Source organism: Gobio gobio (assembly GCF_949357685.1).
Source record: "Gobio gobio genome assembly, chromosome: 13".
Lineage (NCBI taxonomy): Eukaryota > Metazoa > Chordata > Actinopteri > Cypriniformes > Gobionidae > Gobio > Gobio gobio.
In genome coordinates, this window is record NC_137106.1 from 40,447,166 (window position 1) to 40,467,402 (window position 20,237).

General features: G+C 40.1%; 1 protein-coding gene across 5 annotated transcripts in view; it reads left to right on the forward strand.

The window, feature by feature from the left end:
* Positions 1–20,237, forward strand: part of supt3h (SPT3 homolog, SAGA and STAGA complex component) — a 150,790-nt gene that overhangs the window by 120,495 nt on the left and 10,058 nt on the right. For all 5 annotated transcript variants that reach the window (XR_013817709.1, XR_013817710.1, XM_079832388.1 and 2 more), the window contains 5 exons: positions 1,656–1,731; positions 4,404–4,516; positions 4,819–4,929; positions 7,707–7,874; positions 9,842–9,952. Coding sequence is in view for 3 of the 5 variants with exons in the window: in XM_079832388.1 (XP_079688514.1) it covers positions 1,656–1,731; positions 4,404–4,516; positions 4,819–4,929; positions 7,707–7,874; positions 9,842–9,952 (579 nt within the window). In the remaining 2 variants the exon portion in view is untranslated. The remainder of the gene's footprint in view (positions 1–1,655; positions 1,732–4,403; positions 4,517–4,818; positions 4,930–7,706; positions 7,875–9,841; positions 9,953–20,237) is intronic.

Sequence of the window (20,237 nt, forward strand, 5' to 3'; positions counted from 1 at the left end):
CGTTAATCAAAAGTGACAGAAATGTGTAATTTTACATAAGATTTCTAATTCAAATAAATGCTGGTTTTTTTTACTTTCTATTAATCAAATAATAACTGTTTTCAACATTGATAAAAGTAAGACATGTTTATTGAGTAGCAAATAAGCATCTTAGAATGATTTCTGAAGGATCATGTAACACTGAAGACTGGAGTAATGATGCTGAAAATTTAGCTTTGCATCACAGGAATAAAATGTACTTTAAAAATACACATTTTGCCAAAAGTTTTGGGACGCCTGCCTTTACATGCACATAACTTTAATGAGATCCCATTCTTAATCTATAGGGTTCAATATGGAGTTGGCCCACCTTTTGCAGTTATAACAGCTTCAACTCTTTTGGTAAGGCTTTCCACAAGGTTTAGGAGTGTGTTTATGGGAATTTCTGACCATTCTTCTATTTGTGAGGTCAGGCACTGATGTTGGACGAGAAAGCCTGGCTCGCAGTCTCCGCTCTAATTCATCCCAAAGGTTTTCTGTCGGGGTGTGGTCAGGACTCTGTGCAGGCCAGTCAAGTTCCTCCACACCAAACTCTCTCATCCATGTCTTTATGGGCTTTGTGCACTGGTGCGCAGTCATGTTGGAACAGGAAGGGGCCATCCTCAAACTGTTACCCACAAAGTCAGGAGCAATAAATTGTCCAAAATGTCTTGGTATTCTGAGTTCCTTTCACTGGAACTAAGGGGCCAAGCCCAACCCCTGACAAACAACCCCACACCATAATGCCCCCTCCACCAAACTTTACACTTGGCACAATGCAGTCAGGCAAGTACCGTTCTCCTGGCAACCGCCAAACCCAGACTTGTCCATCGGATTGCCAGACAGAGAAGCGTGATTGGTCACTCCAGACAACACGTCTCCACTGCTCTAGAGTCCAGTGGCGGCGTGCTTTACACCACTGCATCCGATGCGTTGCATTGCACTTGGTGGTATAAGGCTTGAATGCAGCTGCTCGGCCATGGAAATACATTTCATGAGTTCTTGAGCTAATCTGAAGGCCACATGAAGTTTGAAGGTCTGTAGCTATTGACTCTGCAGAAAGCTGGTGACTTTGCGCACTGTGCGCCTCAGCATGCTCTGACCCTGCTCTGTGATTTTACGTGGGCTACCGCTTCGTGGCTGAGTTACTGTTGTTCCCAATTGCTTCCACTTTGTTATAATACCACTAAGAGTTGACCGTAGAATATTTAGTAGTGAGGACATTTCACGAATTGACTTATTGCGCGTTTGTAGAAGCAGTCTGCAGGCCTAGGTGCTTGATTTTATACACCTTTGACCATGGAAGTGATTTGGAGGGATGTTCCAATATTTTTGGCAATATAGTGTATATCAACACAATAAACTAAATTTAAATTGTAATAATATTTCACAATATTACTGTTTTCACTGTGTTTTTGATCAAATAAATGCAGCCTTAGTGAGTATAAAAGACTTTCAAAGACAGGAATTATTATTACTGACAGGAAGAAGCCACCAAGCAACAGCATAGCAACACACTCAGAGCAGCCTAGCAAAGTGGCAGTGAGTTTTTCACTGGCGTGTATTTCATGACATGTGCTTAATGATGTTGATGCATGAAAATATATAATATTGTTCTTTTAATATTTTTTATACAGAGAATTGAGAAGATGACAAGAAACATGGATTCCAGTCTGTACAGTGATTTCTGTGAAAGTCGACAGCTGAGTTTCTGTGAGTAAATATTCTGTACACAATTGTTTTTATTTTGTTTTTGCATTTGGCAGACAGTTTAATACAAAGCAACTTCCGTCACATTGAAGGCACATATTTTATCAGTTCACGCATTTCCTGGGGATCGAACCCATGGCCTTAGCATTGCTAGTGCCATGCTCTATTGTTTGAGCTACAGGAATACTTTTCTCTGGGGTTTACTGCATGAATGCATCCGTTTTGTTGCTCCGTGAGCATGCCAGGTAAGGTTTGTAGTATCAGTGTAAAGCAGATCACTCCCCAGAAGAACCCCTGCATCAGATATCGTCTCCGATGAGTTGTTCGGTTGGCAGTTGTGCGCCCGAGGGCTTGTAGGAACGCAGCTGTGGGATTGTGAACACACCACTACTGGCTTTTGAAGGCCACATTTCAGCACTAATAACATGTTCACTGGCTTTGTGCCTCTGCAGTAGCTGTGATGTCTTACTGGCATTGAGCTGCAGGTTGGGACAACAGTGCAGTAAATGTACCTAAATAACCCAACTTACATAACACAAAATATGACTGAAAACACATCACAGGGCAGAGTCTTTTTGGTTTAAATGGATATATTGGAAATTAAATAATTCTTGTTCTTATGTAAATGCAGTGCAGTATACACTGTATTCTGTCTGCCGTTTTTAATAGTATGCAAAAAATATTCAATATGCAGTGCTGAACATTTCAAACAGTTATATAAGCTAGATTGTCACATTGTATGTATGTTCCATTCAGTAATTGACTGTTATCATTTCACAAGTAAAAACATTTTGCATTTTAATCCATTTTTATGATAAAATGTCAAATTAAGCAAACGTTGATTATGTGGCAGTTTTTTCTTCCAAGTGCATTGCATCTCACGTTCTGTACCGCACATTTTAACAAATAATTCAAAATTATTCTTTCCACTGTGTACTACAAATATAGTTGCTCTTAGGACAAAATGATTGTGATTTCCTCACTTTGGATTAAAGCATCTGCTAAATGAATAAATGTAAATGTTGTAGGTAATCCTATTATCCCATACATGCAGGGAACTCGCCTACTGTGCACAGTATGCTTATTGCATACTACTTTCTTTTTAGTAAGTGTCATTTTGAACCTTCCCATTGCTTTAAGCAACAGATCTTCTGTAAGTTCTCTCTGCCTGAGGAACAAGATAAATCTGATAATTCTTCATTATAGAGTCAAAGTTAACTTTGTAAATTGAGCACATTTTCGATAAAGTATAGAATGAATTTTGAATGGTATATCATGTTCTTACGGAGCCCCTAAAGGGACATGGTGAAGGAAAAAAATATGAGATGGAGGAAAAATTACTTGCTTTTGCTTTTGCGATCGCTCACAAAAATTACTTGCTTATGCTTTTGCGTTCGCTCACAAAATATTTGCGTTTCCCAAGAAACTTCACGTTTGCTCGCAAAGAGCTCAACATTTTTCGTAAACAAACAAAGTTTCTCGGGAATGCAAAGGTTTTGCGAGGTAACGCAAAGTTTCTCAGGCAGGGGAACACAAAGCGAACGATCGCAAAGTTTCTTCAGGGAACGCAAAGGTTTCGTGAGCAAATGCAAAGTTTCTTTGGGGAATGCAAAGGTTTTGTGAGGAAATGCAAAGTTTCTTCGGGGAATGCAAAGGTTTTGTGAGGAAACGTGAAGTTTCTCAGGGGAACGCAAAGGTTTCGTGAGCGAACAATCGCAAAGTTTCTCTGGTGAACGCAAAGGTTTCTTGAGCGAACAATCGCAAAGTTTCTCTGGGGAACGCAAAGGTTTAGCGAACAGTCGCAAAGTTTCATCGGGGAACGCAAAGTTTTTCAGGGGAACGCAAAGTTTTCGTAAGCGAACGCAAAGTTTCTCTGGGGAACACAAAGGGTTTGAGAGGAAATGCAATGTTTCTTCAGGGAACGCAAAGGTTTAGTGAGCGAACGCAAAGTTTCTCAGGGGTACCCAAAGGTTTAGCGAACGATCGCAAAGTTTCTTCGGGGAATAACAAGGTTTTATGAGCGGAATTCAAAGTTTTTCTGGGGAACACAAAGGTTTTGTGAGCGAAAGCAAAGTTTCTTGGGGAAACAAGGGGTTTTGCGATTGATCGCAAAGTTTCTTCGGGGAACACAAAGGATTTCGTGAGGGAATGCAAGTTTCTCAGGGGGAACGCAAAGGGTTTGTGAGCGAACGTAGGGTTCCTTGGGGGAACGGAACGTTTCTCTGGGGAATGCAAAGGTTTTAAGAGCGAACTCAAAGTTTCTCAGGGGAGCGCAAAAGTTTCGGAGCGAACGCAAAGTTTCTCTGGGAAACGCAAAGTTTCTCCGGGGAACACAAAGGTTAAACGAGCGGACGCAACGTTTCCCATGCGAACACAAAGGTTTTGTGAGCAAACACAAAGTTTCTCAGGTGAACACAAAGGTTTTGTGAGCAAATGAGAAGTTTCTCGGGGGAATGCAATGGTTTTGTGAGTGAATGCAAAGTTTCTCAGGGGAACGTAACGCTTTTGTGAGAAAACGCAAAGTTTCTCGGGGGAACACAAAACATTTGTGAGAGAACACAAAGCATTGACTTATTCTTTTTCCTCCCATTCCATATTTTTATTCCACCACTATGTCCCTTTAGGGGCTTTTTATGTTCTCACTCAAAATGACTCAAAGTATTTGCTCTGTGTAGCTAAAAAGGCCTCGAAATTTCGCGAGTGGCTGGACTGCAGCAGTCTGGATGTGAAGCCCAACGCCATGTCCATGGAGATCCTGTCGTATCTGGCCTATGAGACGGTAGCCCAGGTGAGCTGTTTTTTTTCCAACAAAGGAGCATGAAATCACATTGTATCTCAGATAAACTAAAACCATCTCATTTCAGGAAATCACTCTAACATTTGCTAAATTGGAACTTTACTTTCTCTTCATCTCTGTTTCCAATGCAATAAACCCAGAAAGCCAACATGAAATTAGACCCCTGAAAATAACCTCTTTTGAAGCGTTCCAGTGCTTTGATTGTTTAATATGATGTTTCCTGGAAAAAAGCTTCAACTTGTTCTTCATATCACGTGACATTACTCATAAGCTGATATGGTTTTATATTTTAGGTTGTCGACCTTGCCCTGTTGGTTAAACAAGATATGACTCCCAAAACGGGCGATCCGTTTCAACACGCCATATCAGCAACTTTCATCCAGTACTGCAACTCCCAGGCTGAGGTAAACCAAAACCAAACATTTTTAGTTTACTCTTTGTTTGTCCATGTTGTTATTGTTAACTAAAACTAAATCGATAAAAAAATATTTTTTGTTAATTTAAATGAATCTGAAAAGAGATATAAATATTAGACGGAAGAAAACTTTTAATCTTTCTAAATGAAAATTAAAAAAAACTTTCTAAGTGAAAGAAATGTTGACTTGACAACTAACTGAGATAAATAAGTTCAAAATGACCTGTATGACTTTTTTTTGTGGAAGAGGAGGAGAAGTTTAGCAGAATACAATGAAAGTAAATGGGAACGGATGTGGTCAAGCTGCTAAAATCGGCACCATCAATGTGCAATAAAAGTAAAGACCACCATGAACATTTTTCAAAACATATTTTGTTTGTAACAGAAAATTATTTTGGGTTAGCAAATGATGACAGGAAGTCAATCATTGTTTTCTAGTTCTTCTCAGGAGGAAAGCCAGTTATTGGGCCAATATGTTTTTTATTTGGTTTAAGCTACATGCAAGTGATATTCTTCACCAATGCATTTGTATGTTGTAATCCACTATTAAAATGTGTTTTATCATGTTAGTTGCCATTTGGTTCTATAGAATAGTGTAAGTGGCTGTGTAGGGATGTGTCAGCAGCTTTCTCCGAGCGCTTGTCCATTGGAAAGAAAACCAAACAAGACTGTCCTGCTCTTTGGGTTTGACCCCTCGCCAAGTAGGGCCGCCAAGTTTGTCCAAGGTGGTTTTGAGCTGCGGGATCCATTCCATGGATGGACTTCTCTGTCACTGAAACCACAAAAACCTCATCTGTCTCTCTCGCTCCCTTTTTTCGGACTCGGCCAAGGCCACTCCGGGTCTGGAAGCGCACATGGTATTTTTTAAGCCTGAATTCCTGTATTGTTTTTCTCCAAAGCCTTGGGGGTCGATAGTGTTCCCATGTGGCGAGAGTGACAGAATGACCCTGTGGTTTGAGTGATAGGACCGAGACATGTCGTAAGACTGCAGGTGATGTTTTTCAGGGTCGTGTTGAAATGTTTTGTAGCTGTGACCTTTTTACGTCATTATGTTACTTTTGAGTTGCCTAAAACAAGTGATGTGTGTGAGAAGGTTGAGCACAATGTGATCTTCATATGAATTGCATTCACTTAATGTCACTCCTAGAAAAATAATCAGGAATTTATATTCACATACAGTGAGGAAAATAAGTATTTGAACACCCTGCTATTTTGCAAGTTCTCCCACTTAGAAATCATGGAGGGGTCTGAAATTGTCATCGTAGGTGCATGTCCGCTGTGAGAGACATAATCTAAAAAAATGTATGATACAGCTGCAAATAAGTATTTGAACACCTGAGAAAACCAATGTTAATATTTGGTGCAGTAGCCTTTGTTTTCAATTACAGAGGTCAAACGTTTCCTGTAGTTTTTCACCAGGTTTGCACACACTGCAGGAGGGATTTTGGCCCACTCCTCCACACAGATCTTCCCTAGATCAGTCAGGTTTCTGGCCTGTCGCTGAGAAACACGGAGTTTGAGCTCCCTCCAAAGATTCTCTATTGGGTTTATTTCTGGAGACTGGCTAGGCCACGCCAGAACCTTGATATGCTTCTTACAGAGCCACTCCTTGGTTATCCTGGCTGTGTGCTTTGGGTCATTGTCATGTTGGAAGACCCAGCCTCGACCCATTTTCAATGCTCTAACTGAGGGAAGGAGGTTGTTCCCCAAAATCTCGCAATACATGGCCCCGGTCATTCTCTCCTTAATACAGTAAAGCCGCCCTGTCCCATGTGCAGAAAAACACCCCCAAAGCATGATGCTACCACCCCCATGCTTCACAGTAGGGATGGTGTTCTTGGGATGGTACTCATCATTTTTCTTCCTCCAAACACATTTAGTGGAATTATGACCAAAAAGTTCTATTTTGGTCTCATCTGACCACATGACTTTCTCCCATGACTCCTCTGGATCATCCAAATGGTCATTGGCAAACTTAAGACGGGCCTGGACATGTGCTGGTTTAAGCAGGGGAACCTTCCGTGCCATGCATGATTTCAAACCATGACGTCTTAGTGTATTACCAACAGTAACCTTGGAAACGGTGGTCCCAGCTCTTTTCAGGTCATTGACCAGCTCCTCCCGTGTAGTTCTGGGCTGATTTCTCACCTTTCTTAGGATCATTGAGACCCCACGAGGTGAGATCTTGCATGGAGCCCCAGTCCGAGGGAGATTGACAGTCATGTTTAGCTTCTTCCATTTTCTAATGATTGCTCCAACAGTGGACCTTTTTTCACCAAGCTGCTTGGCAATTTCCCCGTAGCCCTTTCCAGCCTTGTGGAGGTGTACAATTTTGTCTCTAGTGTCTTTGGACAGCTCTTTGGTCTTGGCCATGTAAGTAGTTGGATCCTTACTGATTGTAGGGGGTGGACAGGTGTCTTTATGCAGCTAACAACCTCAGACAGGTGCATCTAATTTAGGATAATAAATGGAGTGGAGGTGGACATTTTAAAGGCAGACTAACAGGTCTTTGAGGGTCAGAATTCTAGCTGATAGACAGGTGTTCAAATACTTATTTGCAGCTGTATCATACAAATAAATAGTTAAAAAATCATACATTGTGATTTCTGGATTTTTTTTTTAGATTATGTCTCTCACAGTGGACATGCATCTACGATGACAATTTCAGACCCCTCCATGATTTCTAAGTGGGAGAACTTGCAAAATAGCAGGGTGTTCAAATACTTATTTTCCTCACTGTAAGTGATTTTTCTGGTCTAATTTAAGGCTGCAAGCACCAAAAAGGAGACGGACTCTCCAGAAAACACCCCGCCGTCCACTCCCAGTGGTCCTCTCATGGCAGTACACCAGGGAAAGATGCACTCCATGGCCCAGGGCAACGGTGGGCCAAACCAAGATGGCAGCAGTAAGGTTAAACAGAGGAAAAGGAAGAAGGTATACAAATATTGACAGATATACCTGCTGATCATTTCTTTTATCATTAACATTCTATTAAGTTATTATGTTAAGATTTTCCAAGAAATATGTTACAGACAAGTGTGAATATTGCACCACTATTATTGTTAAATGGAATTGCAGACTGTTAATTAGAAAAGTCTGACTGGGCTGGGCATAACAAGAGTGGCTCAACCATTATTATTATTATAAATGCATTTATTTATTTATTTAGGTTGAGCAACTCTTGTTATACATTACGTTAACGCATGTGACAAATTTTTTCAGTTTATCACGTAAAAAATATTTAACGCAATTGACGCAGCAACTGTTTTTTTCCTGTCATCATTTGGTAGCGTTACAATATACGATCGATCACACTCTTATTCATGCTAATGTTTTTAAACCATTCAAGCACGTTAAGACACAAAAGAGAACGCAGTGTGGTACTGGCACGTGTCTGTGAATCTCCTGACTGTGACACACACACTCGTGTGCACAGAAAGCCGTTTCAGACAGCGATTGAACGGACAAAAACACAAAATTATGCCAAAATGCCCATTTTGTTTAGTATCCTCTTAAGCACAGTCTTAAATTAGTTAAATTAAGTCTTAAATCAACATAAAGAGTTGTAAAAAAATGGGATGTGTCAGATCCACGTCATGTTCGGCAGGTTTTAAAGTTGCTGAAAATCCCTCACTCACTGCTCTTGTCTTGACTGAATAACATTTGTAGCTTTAATAAGGATTCATCTTTATTTAATTGCAGTGAAGACTGTAAAGTGTTTGAAAAATGTATTACATTTCTGTATATATTCTACCTGTTAGACATACCTAAAAATCGCAGGTTACATGGGTCAAAAACAATGAAAGCAATAACTTTTTGTGCTTTTTGACTGGGCAAGTAAAAATTTGAATCAGTCTGACTGGGCCAATAAAACATTTGCATATGTGAAGATTGTTTTAAGTTCAGTTAAATTACAAGTTTTTTAAAGCCTAATAAATGTTAAAATTGATAGCTTTCAATTATTTTGTAATGCTGAATGCCTATTAATTATAATTACTCTATCCTCTTAAAAACTATCCTCGTAAAATTGAGGAAAAATCAATTTCAGACACCAGTAGCAGTATTGGTATTGGTGATACTGGCCTTCTTTCATAAAAAGATGCCATTTAAACAAATATTTAAAATGTACTGACTTTATGTTGTTTCTACATTAATTTTGATATAAAATGTGAAGTTATTACTATATAAAAATAAAAACTTCAATGTTTGGTGCATTACAGAAAATTGTGCGTTTGTGTGTCTATTCACTTTCATGTGCCAATTTTAGCCGATCAATTGATGACTATCTTGTAAAAATATCCTTTGACTTCCATTGGTCAGACAAACAAATAATCCTGCCCCAACCCACACATTGGGCCATTCAGAAAACTAAACAAACACCCTAACGCTGATTATTTTACACTAGAAGAAATCATTAGGTTATTCTAATATTTGTCATAGATTCTCGCCTCTTCATAAGCAGTAGAAACATTAGCGAGGAATAAGTCTCAATATTTTCCCATTCACCCTGTTTTACTTTATAAGACTGATGTTTATTGCAAACATTCAAATAGGGAAGTTGTTTTTCCATCCGACTTGATACAGAGTTGAAATTGTTCCCTTCCCTCCAGTGACTTCAGAGACACTGCAATTACAGCAATCACACGCAGCACTAATGTTTACTGTCAAACCTCTATATATCAGTGCTGAAAGTTCATAAAGCATCAAATGACACATAGCATTTATATCTCTCCGGAGGTAAAGCTGGCCCTTCCACCGATTTTGATTCTGAAAAGCGTGCGTTTGTGTGTGTGTGCCGTGTCCTCGTCGAGCTGTGTTTGTGCATTAAACTGCAGGACTCCCACCGTGTTTTTGAATTAGCAATAATACAAGCTGTATTTTCTCTGTCTTCTTCGTTGCAGAGCGCGGCGGCCTGTGGCGCGGAGGCTCAGAGCAGTGCCATCCAACCAGCCCACATCAGAGAGGCCATCAGGCGCTACAGCCACAAGATTGGCCCGCTCTCCCCCTTCTCAGTACGTAATAACAGAGCCGTAAAAGAGTTATATTTATAATCGCAGCACAGCCCCATTTTAAAGTGGTCAAGCCCTAAAGTATTGGAATTGTTTAGCGCAATTTGTGGTTAGTGTAATTTTCCTCATAAAAGTCACATAATTCTACTGGAGAATTAAATAAGCGGAATTTCGATCCTTTTTGGAAATACAAAGGAGATTTAATTTTGTTTTGTTTTCCGTAAGTTCTGTTTACAGCTGAGAAATGCCTGCTCATTTTGCGCGCTTACGTATGTGACTTTGCAGCTCGCCGACTGCGAGTTATAATTTTCCATCAGGCGCAGAAGTGTGGGTGTCTTAAGTGCTAGTCTGCGTTTGAGAAATGGCTTTTGGAGGCTTTCTCACAGCCAATTTGGAGGCTTTTGCTATTGTGGTCAATATGCAATTCACAGGTAATGAGCAATTTACCACTGACGGCCTACTTGATCGTTCCCGAGCCAAGAGCCGCCAGAAGACCTGGCAAAATCTGTTCTGCATGGCTGTTTTTTGTTTTAAATACTGATATTTGTTAGTTTTCATTATGATGTAATTCAATTATCAAATAGCAAAGCACTAGAGCATGGACTGCTCTGCTTTTAATGCTAGTAGACAATGATTTTATTTCGTAAGATCTCTTGAGAACTTGTTCAATCCTTCCAGAACATGTTTTACAGTTATCATCATGTATGTACAATTAAAACATCTTGTGTTCATACACCTCATAGAACATCTTATTCATACAACTCCTGTGTAAATGGTAAAATTTCTACTGCCTACCTACTAGTTTTATTTCATTTTACAGCATATTTAATGGAAATGCACAACTTCCTGAGAAGTGTCTCTTCTATGTTTGTGATTGTGCCAAATATTCAGTAAGAATTGCTCTGATGTTGATGAGGCCTTTGCAAACCAAAGCATATAGAAGCACGTTCTCATTACATCTCGAACTGAACTTAAAAGTCCTACAGTTTCATTGTCACCTAGCAACGCAGGACAACTGTGACTGGATAAGGCCATTTCCATGGCGTAAACACAAGTCGACATGTATAACTGTAGGAAACTGGGAGTTGCTCAGGGACGCAGTGTATTGTTTAATATATAAAACAGGTGTTATATGGTTTTCCAGGGTATGATGCTGAGTGAAGACTTCCAGATGTTCTCTAGTGCCACTTGCGTTCGCCTTTGATGAGTAAATCTCAGCTCCTTACTGGGAATGGCACAGGAATAATTAGACGGGGGGATGCGAGTGACTGAGTGAGTGCCGTCAGAACCGAGTTATCATGTAATTGGCTTGGTTTTATTGCGACTGGAGCCAGTTTAAACCCATGATTAATTGCACCAATAAGCAATTTTCACTCTGGTCTTTTAAAAAACCCAAAAGGTAGAAGTAGGCCCTTCTTTGCAAGGTCGAGCGTATATGGGGTCACTGACAGACGTGAGGCAATTTCTCATTAACGTGTACGGTTATCTATTGGGCCGCTCAGTGGTGCGGTCGCGCTCCAGACTGCGCCGTACATATGAGCCAGCAGTTAAGTCGACATATTAACTTCAAATGCATGTGAGATTCTCAACACTCCCCCAGATTGAAACGAAGAGAAATAGCCAATCTGGAAACGGTTCGCTTTCACTCAAGTTTCACCATTGTGGATGCGTAGCATTATGTAATTTAAATGTCTGCCCCAGTGACTGTTGTTGGGAGGCTTTATCTGCCTCAAATTACCAAAATCAAGTCATTGTGAGATTATTAACTTTGAAATTGAATTAAGAGGGTAACGCAAGACCTACAATCATTCAGAGATCATTAGATTACACTCACGCACAGGGCAACGCGATTACCTCCCCCGTCCGCAAGGACAGCAAGTCACCGGCCAAGAAGAAGTATAGTTTTATTTGATTCCAGAGTCTGCTGTTGTGGAAAATCGGCTCATCAGATGGAATTGTTTTTCCTTTTGTGTTTGTTTCTGCCAGTTTTGTAGATGCCTGGCGAAAACATCCTTTTCTGATGCTTAATTTGACCTTCTAATATGAGGCTAGCGAGGAGAGCTTTCTAGTGCTTTGTAGTGTCACGAGTACATGCCGTGTGAAATTAACATCCACAGGGATTTCATTTTAGTAGACACAAATCACCTGTCAGTCATTTTCACAGCTTTGCATTCGTTGAAAATACAAAATACCTAGCAGGAGGACAGATATTGAGGCTTTCTTTTCTTCTTATACATTGTAGTGAATAATAAAGCATTGTAAGTATAACTGTTTTCTTATAATTGGAACTAAATTTTAATAGTTTCTTGAGCAACCCGTGTAAAAGTCCCTGCCATGATGAGGGTGTTGTTGTTGTGTTGTTGCTTTGGTGTATTAAGTAATCTTTAGCACATTGCAATGTGGTTTCTAAGGTGTTGCTATGTAAAGGGTTCTGGGTGGTCACTAGATGGTTCTTGGTGGTTTTAGTACATTGCTTTGCAGTTGCTAGGTGTTCTAACTGGTTGTTAGAGCATTGTTATGCTGTTGATGTGGTGTTTTTAATGTTTTTAATTAGCACATTGATATGTGGTTGCTAGGGTGTTACTATTTTATTGCTATTGTGTTCTAGGTGGCTTTTAGTTTGTTGCTATATGGTTTCAAGGGTGTTCTGACTGGTTTTTAGGGCATTGCTATGCCATTTCTGAGGTCTGAGGGTTTTAAGTGCATTGCTATGGTGTTGCTATGCAGTTGCAATTGTAATTGTGTTTTGAGAAATTCTTTAGCACAATGCTATGTTGTTTCTAAGGCGTTGCTATGCAAGAGGTTCACTAGGTGGTTGCAAAAGTGTTCTTGGCGGTTTTTAGTACATTGCTGTGCGGTTGCTAGATGTTCTAACTGGTTGTTAGTGTGTTGTTATGCTGTTGCTATGGTGTATCAAGTGTTTTTATTTTAGTTTGCTGCTTTATGGTTGCTAGGGTGTTCTGACTGATTTTTAGGACGTTGCTATGCCATTTCTGAGGAAGTTTGAGGGGTTCCCAGTGCATTGCTACGATGTTACAAGGGGGTTCTGGCTAGTTACTAAGGTTTTCTAAGTGGTTTAACATGTTGCTATGTGGTTGTGTGGCTGTTTTAGGCTGATAGTGCTAGAAATAGTAAATTCTGCCTTAATAAACACCTCGGACAAGCCAAAAGTGTATCCCAAAGAGCTAGCGCTAGATCTTTGCTAGATCTATTAAAATTTCATTGGACCTTATGCATGTTTAGAAATTGCTGTGACAGCAATATCTTGCACCTTACTTACAGTTTCCACCGGTCTCTCTTTACGTAAGACTTTTTGCCAGAGACAACAAACGGGGGAGTGATGCGTCTCCTCTCTTGTTTATTGCTCCATCGTCTCTATATCGGAAGATGGACGTCTTGTACTGGGCTGCTGACATCCACAGAACTCCCTGTTTCTGTGCCCTTTTCAATGCCTCATAAATGCTGCACTATAAATGGCCCATTGGACCAGGTTTTACATCCCTGAATTCCAGTTGCGTCCCTCGTGTTGGCATCAGACGCCAGTTCCTGCGCTCAGTGTCTACAGAGCCATTGAAAACCTTCCCTAACAATTACACATTTACAAGTAGAGACATTCTTCCCTGTGGTTTGAATAGCTTGTTATTACTCCATGAAATTGCTTTGTGAATGTCAAGTGAACGGTTGGACTGGCAGAGTCTTACAGAAGTGGGTCAGTTGGAATGGGAAAATGGCATACGGTAGTCTTCCAAAGAGGCAATATTTTATCGAAATGATATTCAAACCTCCCAGTGCAGAAATACAGCCCAAGTACTGGCGCCATTTGAAGTAAAGCGTAATATTTGTCTTTGAAATACGTTTATCAGAGAAAGAACAGCACTCTGCAGTAATGTCCAACTTCCTGGATTATGAGCCTTGAACACAAAGAACTGTATTTGTTTTTATTTTACGCCAAAGTGTTGGCAATGGTGGCCTATCTTTTCTTATTTGTTGAAGCATTGATATAAAAATACTATGCCATTAGAAGCATGAAGCTGAGCGTTTGGTGCCAGAAAACGCTTTGCTATTTCTCTCTAGATTTATGGAGTCGTTTTTTTTTTTTTTCTCCCCCTCTTCTTCAGTATAATTTCTGTTGAGCCGCATCTGGAAGTATTTATTTCAGTGCCATGTAATCCATCTCGTGGCGCAGTAAACAGACTGGCTATTATTTTTGAATAAAGTCTCATCTTCAGGCTTCGAGAGAGCGGAGTGCTGCCTGCGAGTCCTCCTGGCTGTTTCAGATGCTATTGATTTACGGTGGGTTTTTCCACATGCTGACCCCCAAATCCCACTTCACAGCGAGGTGGTGTACAGTACGGCCCATTAAGTCAGAGTTCTGGGGATGCACTTCCCCGCTGGAGTGCGCTGGATCTGGCTGCGTTTCGACTCCCCAAATAACGGGGCTCCGCAGCACAATAACAACTCTAATCCTTTGCCCAGAACTCTCGAAGGTGCCGCTTTACTCTAAATCACGCCGCTTTTAGCATTTCTTCTGTTCAGTCTCGAGGATAGAGCTCAAATTCTGATTATAATAGTGCTGTTTACAACAAACTTGGCTAAGGGATTCCCAAACTTTTTTGGCCAGCTGAACCCCTTTGACCTAAAATATTGAAATAATATTTAATAATTAATATATAGTAACTAATAACACATCTTCTTGTTTCTATCTATCTGTCTGTCTGTCTGTCTGTCTCTGTCTTTTCGTAAAAGTGTCTGTGTATGTGTGCATAATATTGATGTACAGTCGATGTACAGTATGTATATATACACACACACACACACATATACGTGAGTGAGTGAGTGAGTGAGTGAGTGGGTGTGTGTACTTGTGTGGACCCGTTTAGAACATATGATTGAGGACAAAGTGAGTAAAGTAAGGACCTTTTGACCGGTCCTCGCTATCTGACAACACTTTGTTTGAGGTTAAGAGTAAGTAAGACTAAGTTTTTAGGTTTAAGGTTAGGGTTAGGCACTAATGAGGCACTTGTGATGGTCAAGGTTGTTGGTTCCTCATAAAGATAGTGATTAAATCGTGTGTGTGTGTAAAAACAATATATATCAATAATATCGTCATTTTTTTTTTAAACTAAAAGTAGGAAGGTGGAATATTATTTATAATTGTTATTGATCATTTATATATTAATAATATATTTTTAATATGCAAAGTATCAATGCAGTATTGTCAGAAAAGCAACCAGACATATTGATTTGTGATCAATTAGAACCCTACTAGTAATCAGTATCCACACCATCCTGCTCATTCTACCATGAAATCTGGACCCGATGATTTTACAGACACGGATATGCTCGAGAGAGAGCGGGAAGACGGTCTGAAATTCGTTATTGCATTAAAACCCACACTTAGCCTTGTCTATTTTCCTAAGCCCTCTGGATTTCAGATCGAAGCCGTTTGAAGGAGGTTCTGACCCGGGACGACTGTACATTGATACAGTTGAACTTGCAGGCAGACTTGAGCGCTGGCAGTCTGACGGTGGGGAAGTCCCGGTCATACGCCATCTCGTATGGACCGCAGCCTTGATCCAATTCAGTCGGCTCCAAGCAGACAGGACCACTGCGCGTATCCCTGTCCTCTCCCTCCTCCCGGAGCTCTCGGGCGCCAGCGCACACACTCGAGAGCTCGCACACATTCCCACATCTGTCTTATGCTGCTCATGAATATGCACGAGCAGGAGTTACGCTTATGGTAACATCTCATTACGGTCAGCGAAATGCACACTCATGCATCTTTCTGCTATCTTGTCTTCACATGCCTCTCAGACCTTTCATTCACACGTTTGTAAAAGGTTAGTCCATCCAAAAATGAAAGTCCTGTCAATTATCATCATTTACACACCCTCATGTTGTTCCAAGATGTGCTATGCTATATGATAGAGCCAACGATATCTATGATCAAAGACCAAAGTCATTATTTTTTGGAAATCGCAGCTCTCAAATCCTTTTTGCACTCACTTTCAAGTTTGAAAATACGTAAGTGTGAATGAGATTTAGGGGCTATCGTTTGATTTCATAAGACAAAATACAGCTTACAAGTTGTTTGGCTGTGTTATTTTATTGTTATTGTTATTTTTATGTTTTCCGTTAAATTTTTGTACAAGTAAATCACCAATCACCAGTGAAGACAAAAAAAGAGAACAAAGAAAGCTTTTTTAAATATTGCGTGAAGAAAATTTTGTTTAGGATTAATTGGGGAAGTGCCTGATATTCTAGGGTAGTCTATCCATGGAAGCATTGTATGTTTTCATGCATTTGGAACACTGTATTAACTTAGGTTTTGTAGCCTATCCACCTTATTCCTAACTCCCATGATTCCTTGTGTGAAAAAATGTGTTTGTGTTCCCTAATGGTCTAGTGGTAAAACTTTTGTTAAGCGTGTCGGAGGTTCCGGGTTCTAATTTCTGTGTACTTTTTTCTTTTTCTCATCAAAACCGAATATCATCAGTGATTGTATATCAAGAGCAGGGACAGTTTTTTTTTGTGCAATTTGTTTTGTGATTTCACCAGAACAAATAGAGTCTCTGCAACGGTGTTAAGCGATAGATTAAAGTGCTCATCACAGTATGCACCAGCCACAAGAGAAATCTGCACCACTGATAACCAGATTGCCTCTTATTTAACGAACAAACAAAATCAAGCTCTTCTAGTTAACTGGAGGTGTTTTGTTTGTATTAGGTAGGTTCATCCATGTTGTGAGATGCTTCAAAAAGTGGTGGGGACAATATCGACCCTGGCAAAAAGTGCTCGGGCCATGTCCCACTCGCAAATTATGTCTATGGTGGAAAAACAACCTGTTACACCTCAAACGGAAGAATGTGATCATACCTCTGCCTTCTACTATCGAGGAATGGGAGACGACCTGAAGAAGTGGTCAGTCGCGATTTGTTGTTAAAGGAGGTGGGACACAACCTTGTATCACCGGGCCTAGGTTTTAGTTTCAACGTTAGGTTGAAATACAAACGGTTGGGTGCTCATGGGTTGCTGGACCAGGGCAATCTTGCTAGTACAGCCGCGAACAGCACAACAGGTACCAGAGCTCCGCAATGACATTTTAGAACAAGAAATAAATAACAATATATGTTGAAACATAAAACAATGTTTGTTCAATTTTAGTTGAAATTACTTTAGAAAGAAACACTTTTGACAGTTAGCCACTAGGACTAACTAGCTTACTGCTACTTCCACTATCTCATCGGAAGTTGCACCCATAATTATTTCTACAGTAGCGCCACCAAGAATAAGATGGATACAATGCCACTATCCTACACAATAGTTAACATGCTAACAATAGATGCAACTTTAGTTTGCATAAAAAAGCAAATTTGCATTTGTATCGGTCATAACTTCTGGAGAAAAATAGCTCAGACACTGTACAAAGATTAAACTTTCTAGAGCGCATGTGTCGACTGCCTGCGTTCACGCACACTATCAAATGGAGTATAGTTCGACTGTTCACATAAGCTAACATACACATAAAAAAAATAAGTATACTTGGGCTTAAGGGGAAGCATTTAAATGATTCAGTGAATCCACTTAAATGTCCCATGGCATGGATTTTTTAAATTATTTTATGTTTCCTGAGGTGTACTTATATTGTTAGTATGATTTTTACATCATAAAATGTCATCATTTAGAAATAAAAGGCATTTTTCGATTCTGATATTAACCCTCTGGCTTGAATGCTCTGTAACAAGGGTCTGCTGTGAGACTTCAGTGAAAACGCCCACTTTTGTTATTGGCTGACATCTTTGCATTTGAAATGAGTATTAGATCTTGTGGCCGAGGGGGTGTGGTTCAGCGAGGTCTGCACGCACTGCCAGAGAGAGTGATGGACTGGGCATTTGTAGACCAGAAATACGGAGAGCTGGAGAAAGATTGCTGAGAAAAATTATATTGTACTAAGTTGTTGAGAGAGCTGTGAGCGCGAGTTTATTTTGTATCTGAGAGTTCTGAATAAACACAAGTCCCAGTCACGCCGACCCTGTCGTCTTCCTTCTTATTCTACGAACTTTGTATCATGTGGAATCCCTCTTGAATACTTTTACTAAGTTTTTTTATCATTACAGCTGTCGAGCATTATTTTTAGATCTTTTCCTATCACATAAAAGGCTGCAGTGACGAGCATTGAGTACACATGCAGTCTGTTGATCCAAATTCTCTGGGCGGGCAAAAGCAGAGGAAGAGGAGGTAACCTTTCCCCGTATGACGACATACAGGGAAGATTCCAGATCGGCTCGTCTGAGCTCTCATTTTCTCAAAGGCAGAGCAGGACACCCAGAACTCGGTTTACACCTATCAACATTTCTAGCCACTTGGGGACAATATACAAGCTAGGGGAACTTATATTAAAGGGTTAGTTCACCCAAAAATGAATATTCTGTCATTAATTACTTACCCTCATGTCGTTCGACACCCGTAAGACCTCCGTTCTTCTTCGGAACAGAAATTAAGATATTTTAGTTGAAATCTGATGGCTCTGAAAGGCCTCCATTGACACAATGGCACGGTTCACTCTCAAGACCCTTAAAAGGTACTAAAGACGTCGTTACAAAGTCTATCTCACTACAGTGGTTCTAAAACAACTTTATGAATCGGCGACAATAGTTTTTGTGCGCAAAAAAACAGCAGTTTGGTGGTTTGACACGTGATCCGAATCATCATTCGGCTCACTGATTCATAACGCTTCGAAGCTTCATGATGCCTTGTTTTGAAATCGTCATTACCTTTAGTACCTACCATCTTTAGTACCTTTTAAGGGTCTTGTGAGTGAACCGTGCATTGTGCCAATGGAGGCCTTTCAGAGCCATCAGATTTCAACTAAAATATCTTCATTTCTGTTCCGAAGATGAACGGAGGTCTTACGGGTGTCGAACGACATGAGGCTAAGTAATTAATGACAGAATTTTCATTTTTGGGTGAACTAACCCTTTAATGTTAAAAAAACCTCATAAAATGAAATTTTCATGCCATTGGACCTTTAAAAAATACAAAATCGAATCAATAATCGAATCTCATTGTAAAATGTTCAGAATTTGTTAAAATCGTGAATCGAATCGAATCATAAACCTATGAATCGTGAATCGAATCGATTAGCCCTAGTGTTCCACAGAAGAAAGAAGTTCATACAGTTTGGAACAACATGGGGATGAGTAAATGATGACAAACCTTTCCTTTTTTTGGGTGAACTATTCCTTTCTTTTTCTCTTCCAGTCTTTGGGGTGAAGTTCCTGCCCAGGCTTGGTCTGTGACAGATCTTTGTTTTTCTTCGCTGGTATTTATGTTCTTTTTGTACCAAAGTGTTTAAATGTATTCCTGACCCTTTCGTCTAATGTGTATCTTGGCCTGCGGACTTTGTGTAAAGATGACAAGAAGCGAACTATTGGAGGTGTTCGAGGCTGAAATATGCACAGCACTCAGTTTTATGATGCGTGCGAAGGACTTCGTTTTGTTTATTGACACTAACAATGTTTCTGTGTTCATCAAACCGGCCGGGTACCATAAAACAATGACTGTTTGAAACGGTCACGCACGAGACCCGTGGCACATTGTTGACACTCGGTAAACAATGCCTGATGGCCACCATTTTTTTATTTGGCATAAAAATAAGAGGCATGCAGAATGATATTCTAGCTAATGAGTTACATATGCGTGTTCCCCTCAGTGCAGGACTGATAATTGGAGTGTCATCTCTCAACGGAGAGGAGACAGTTTGTCTCTCACATTTACGCGGCCGCCTGAGACTCGACGGCCAACGAGAGGACACAGCGGTGCTGATCAAAGATAAACCTCCTCTCACCAGGGGTCATCCATCTTTTTTTCTGCACAATCCTGGCAGTGATGCAGCTTAACAGGCTAGAAAAGAGAAGTGCAAACAGTTTCCTTCCTCACGCAAACAAGACGACCAAAGAAGCTTCTCTTTCAACTTGGCTCCGTTTTTTGCCTGCCAAAATGGCCAAAGCACTAGAGAGTTCTTTTATGAGCCGAGCAGTTCTCTCCTTGTAATGGTGATTAGATCACACTGTGTTTAGTATTAGAGCAATTCAGCTCTCATAACTAAAAATATATTCATATATATGTATATACAAAAGTATACATATATTAAGAGAACAAGAGATTTCTGATTTGTGATAATGGGAAGTCTGTTCTGAAATAGATGTACAGTACTATGTGTGTATAATTAGAGAGTGTGTGTGCGTGCATGTTATAGAGTACATGTCAAAAGTCTGGAAACATTACA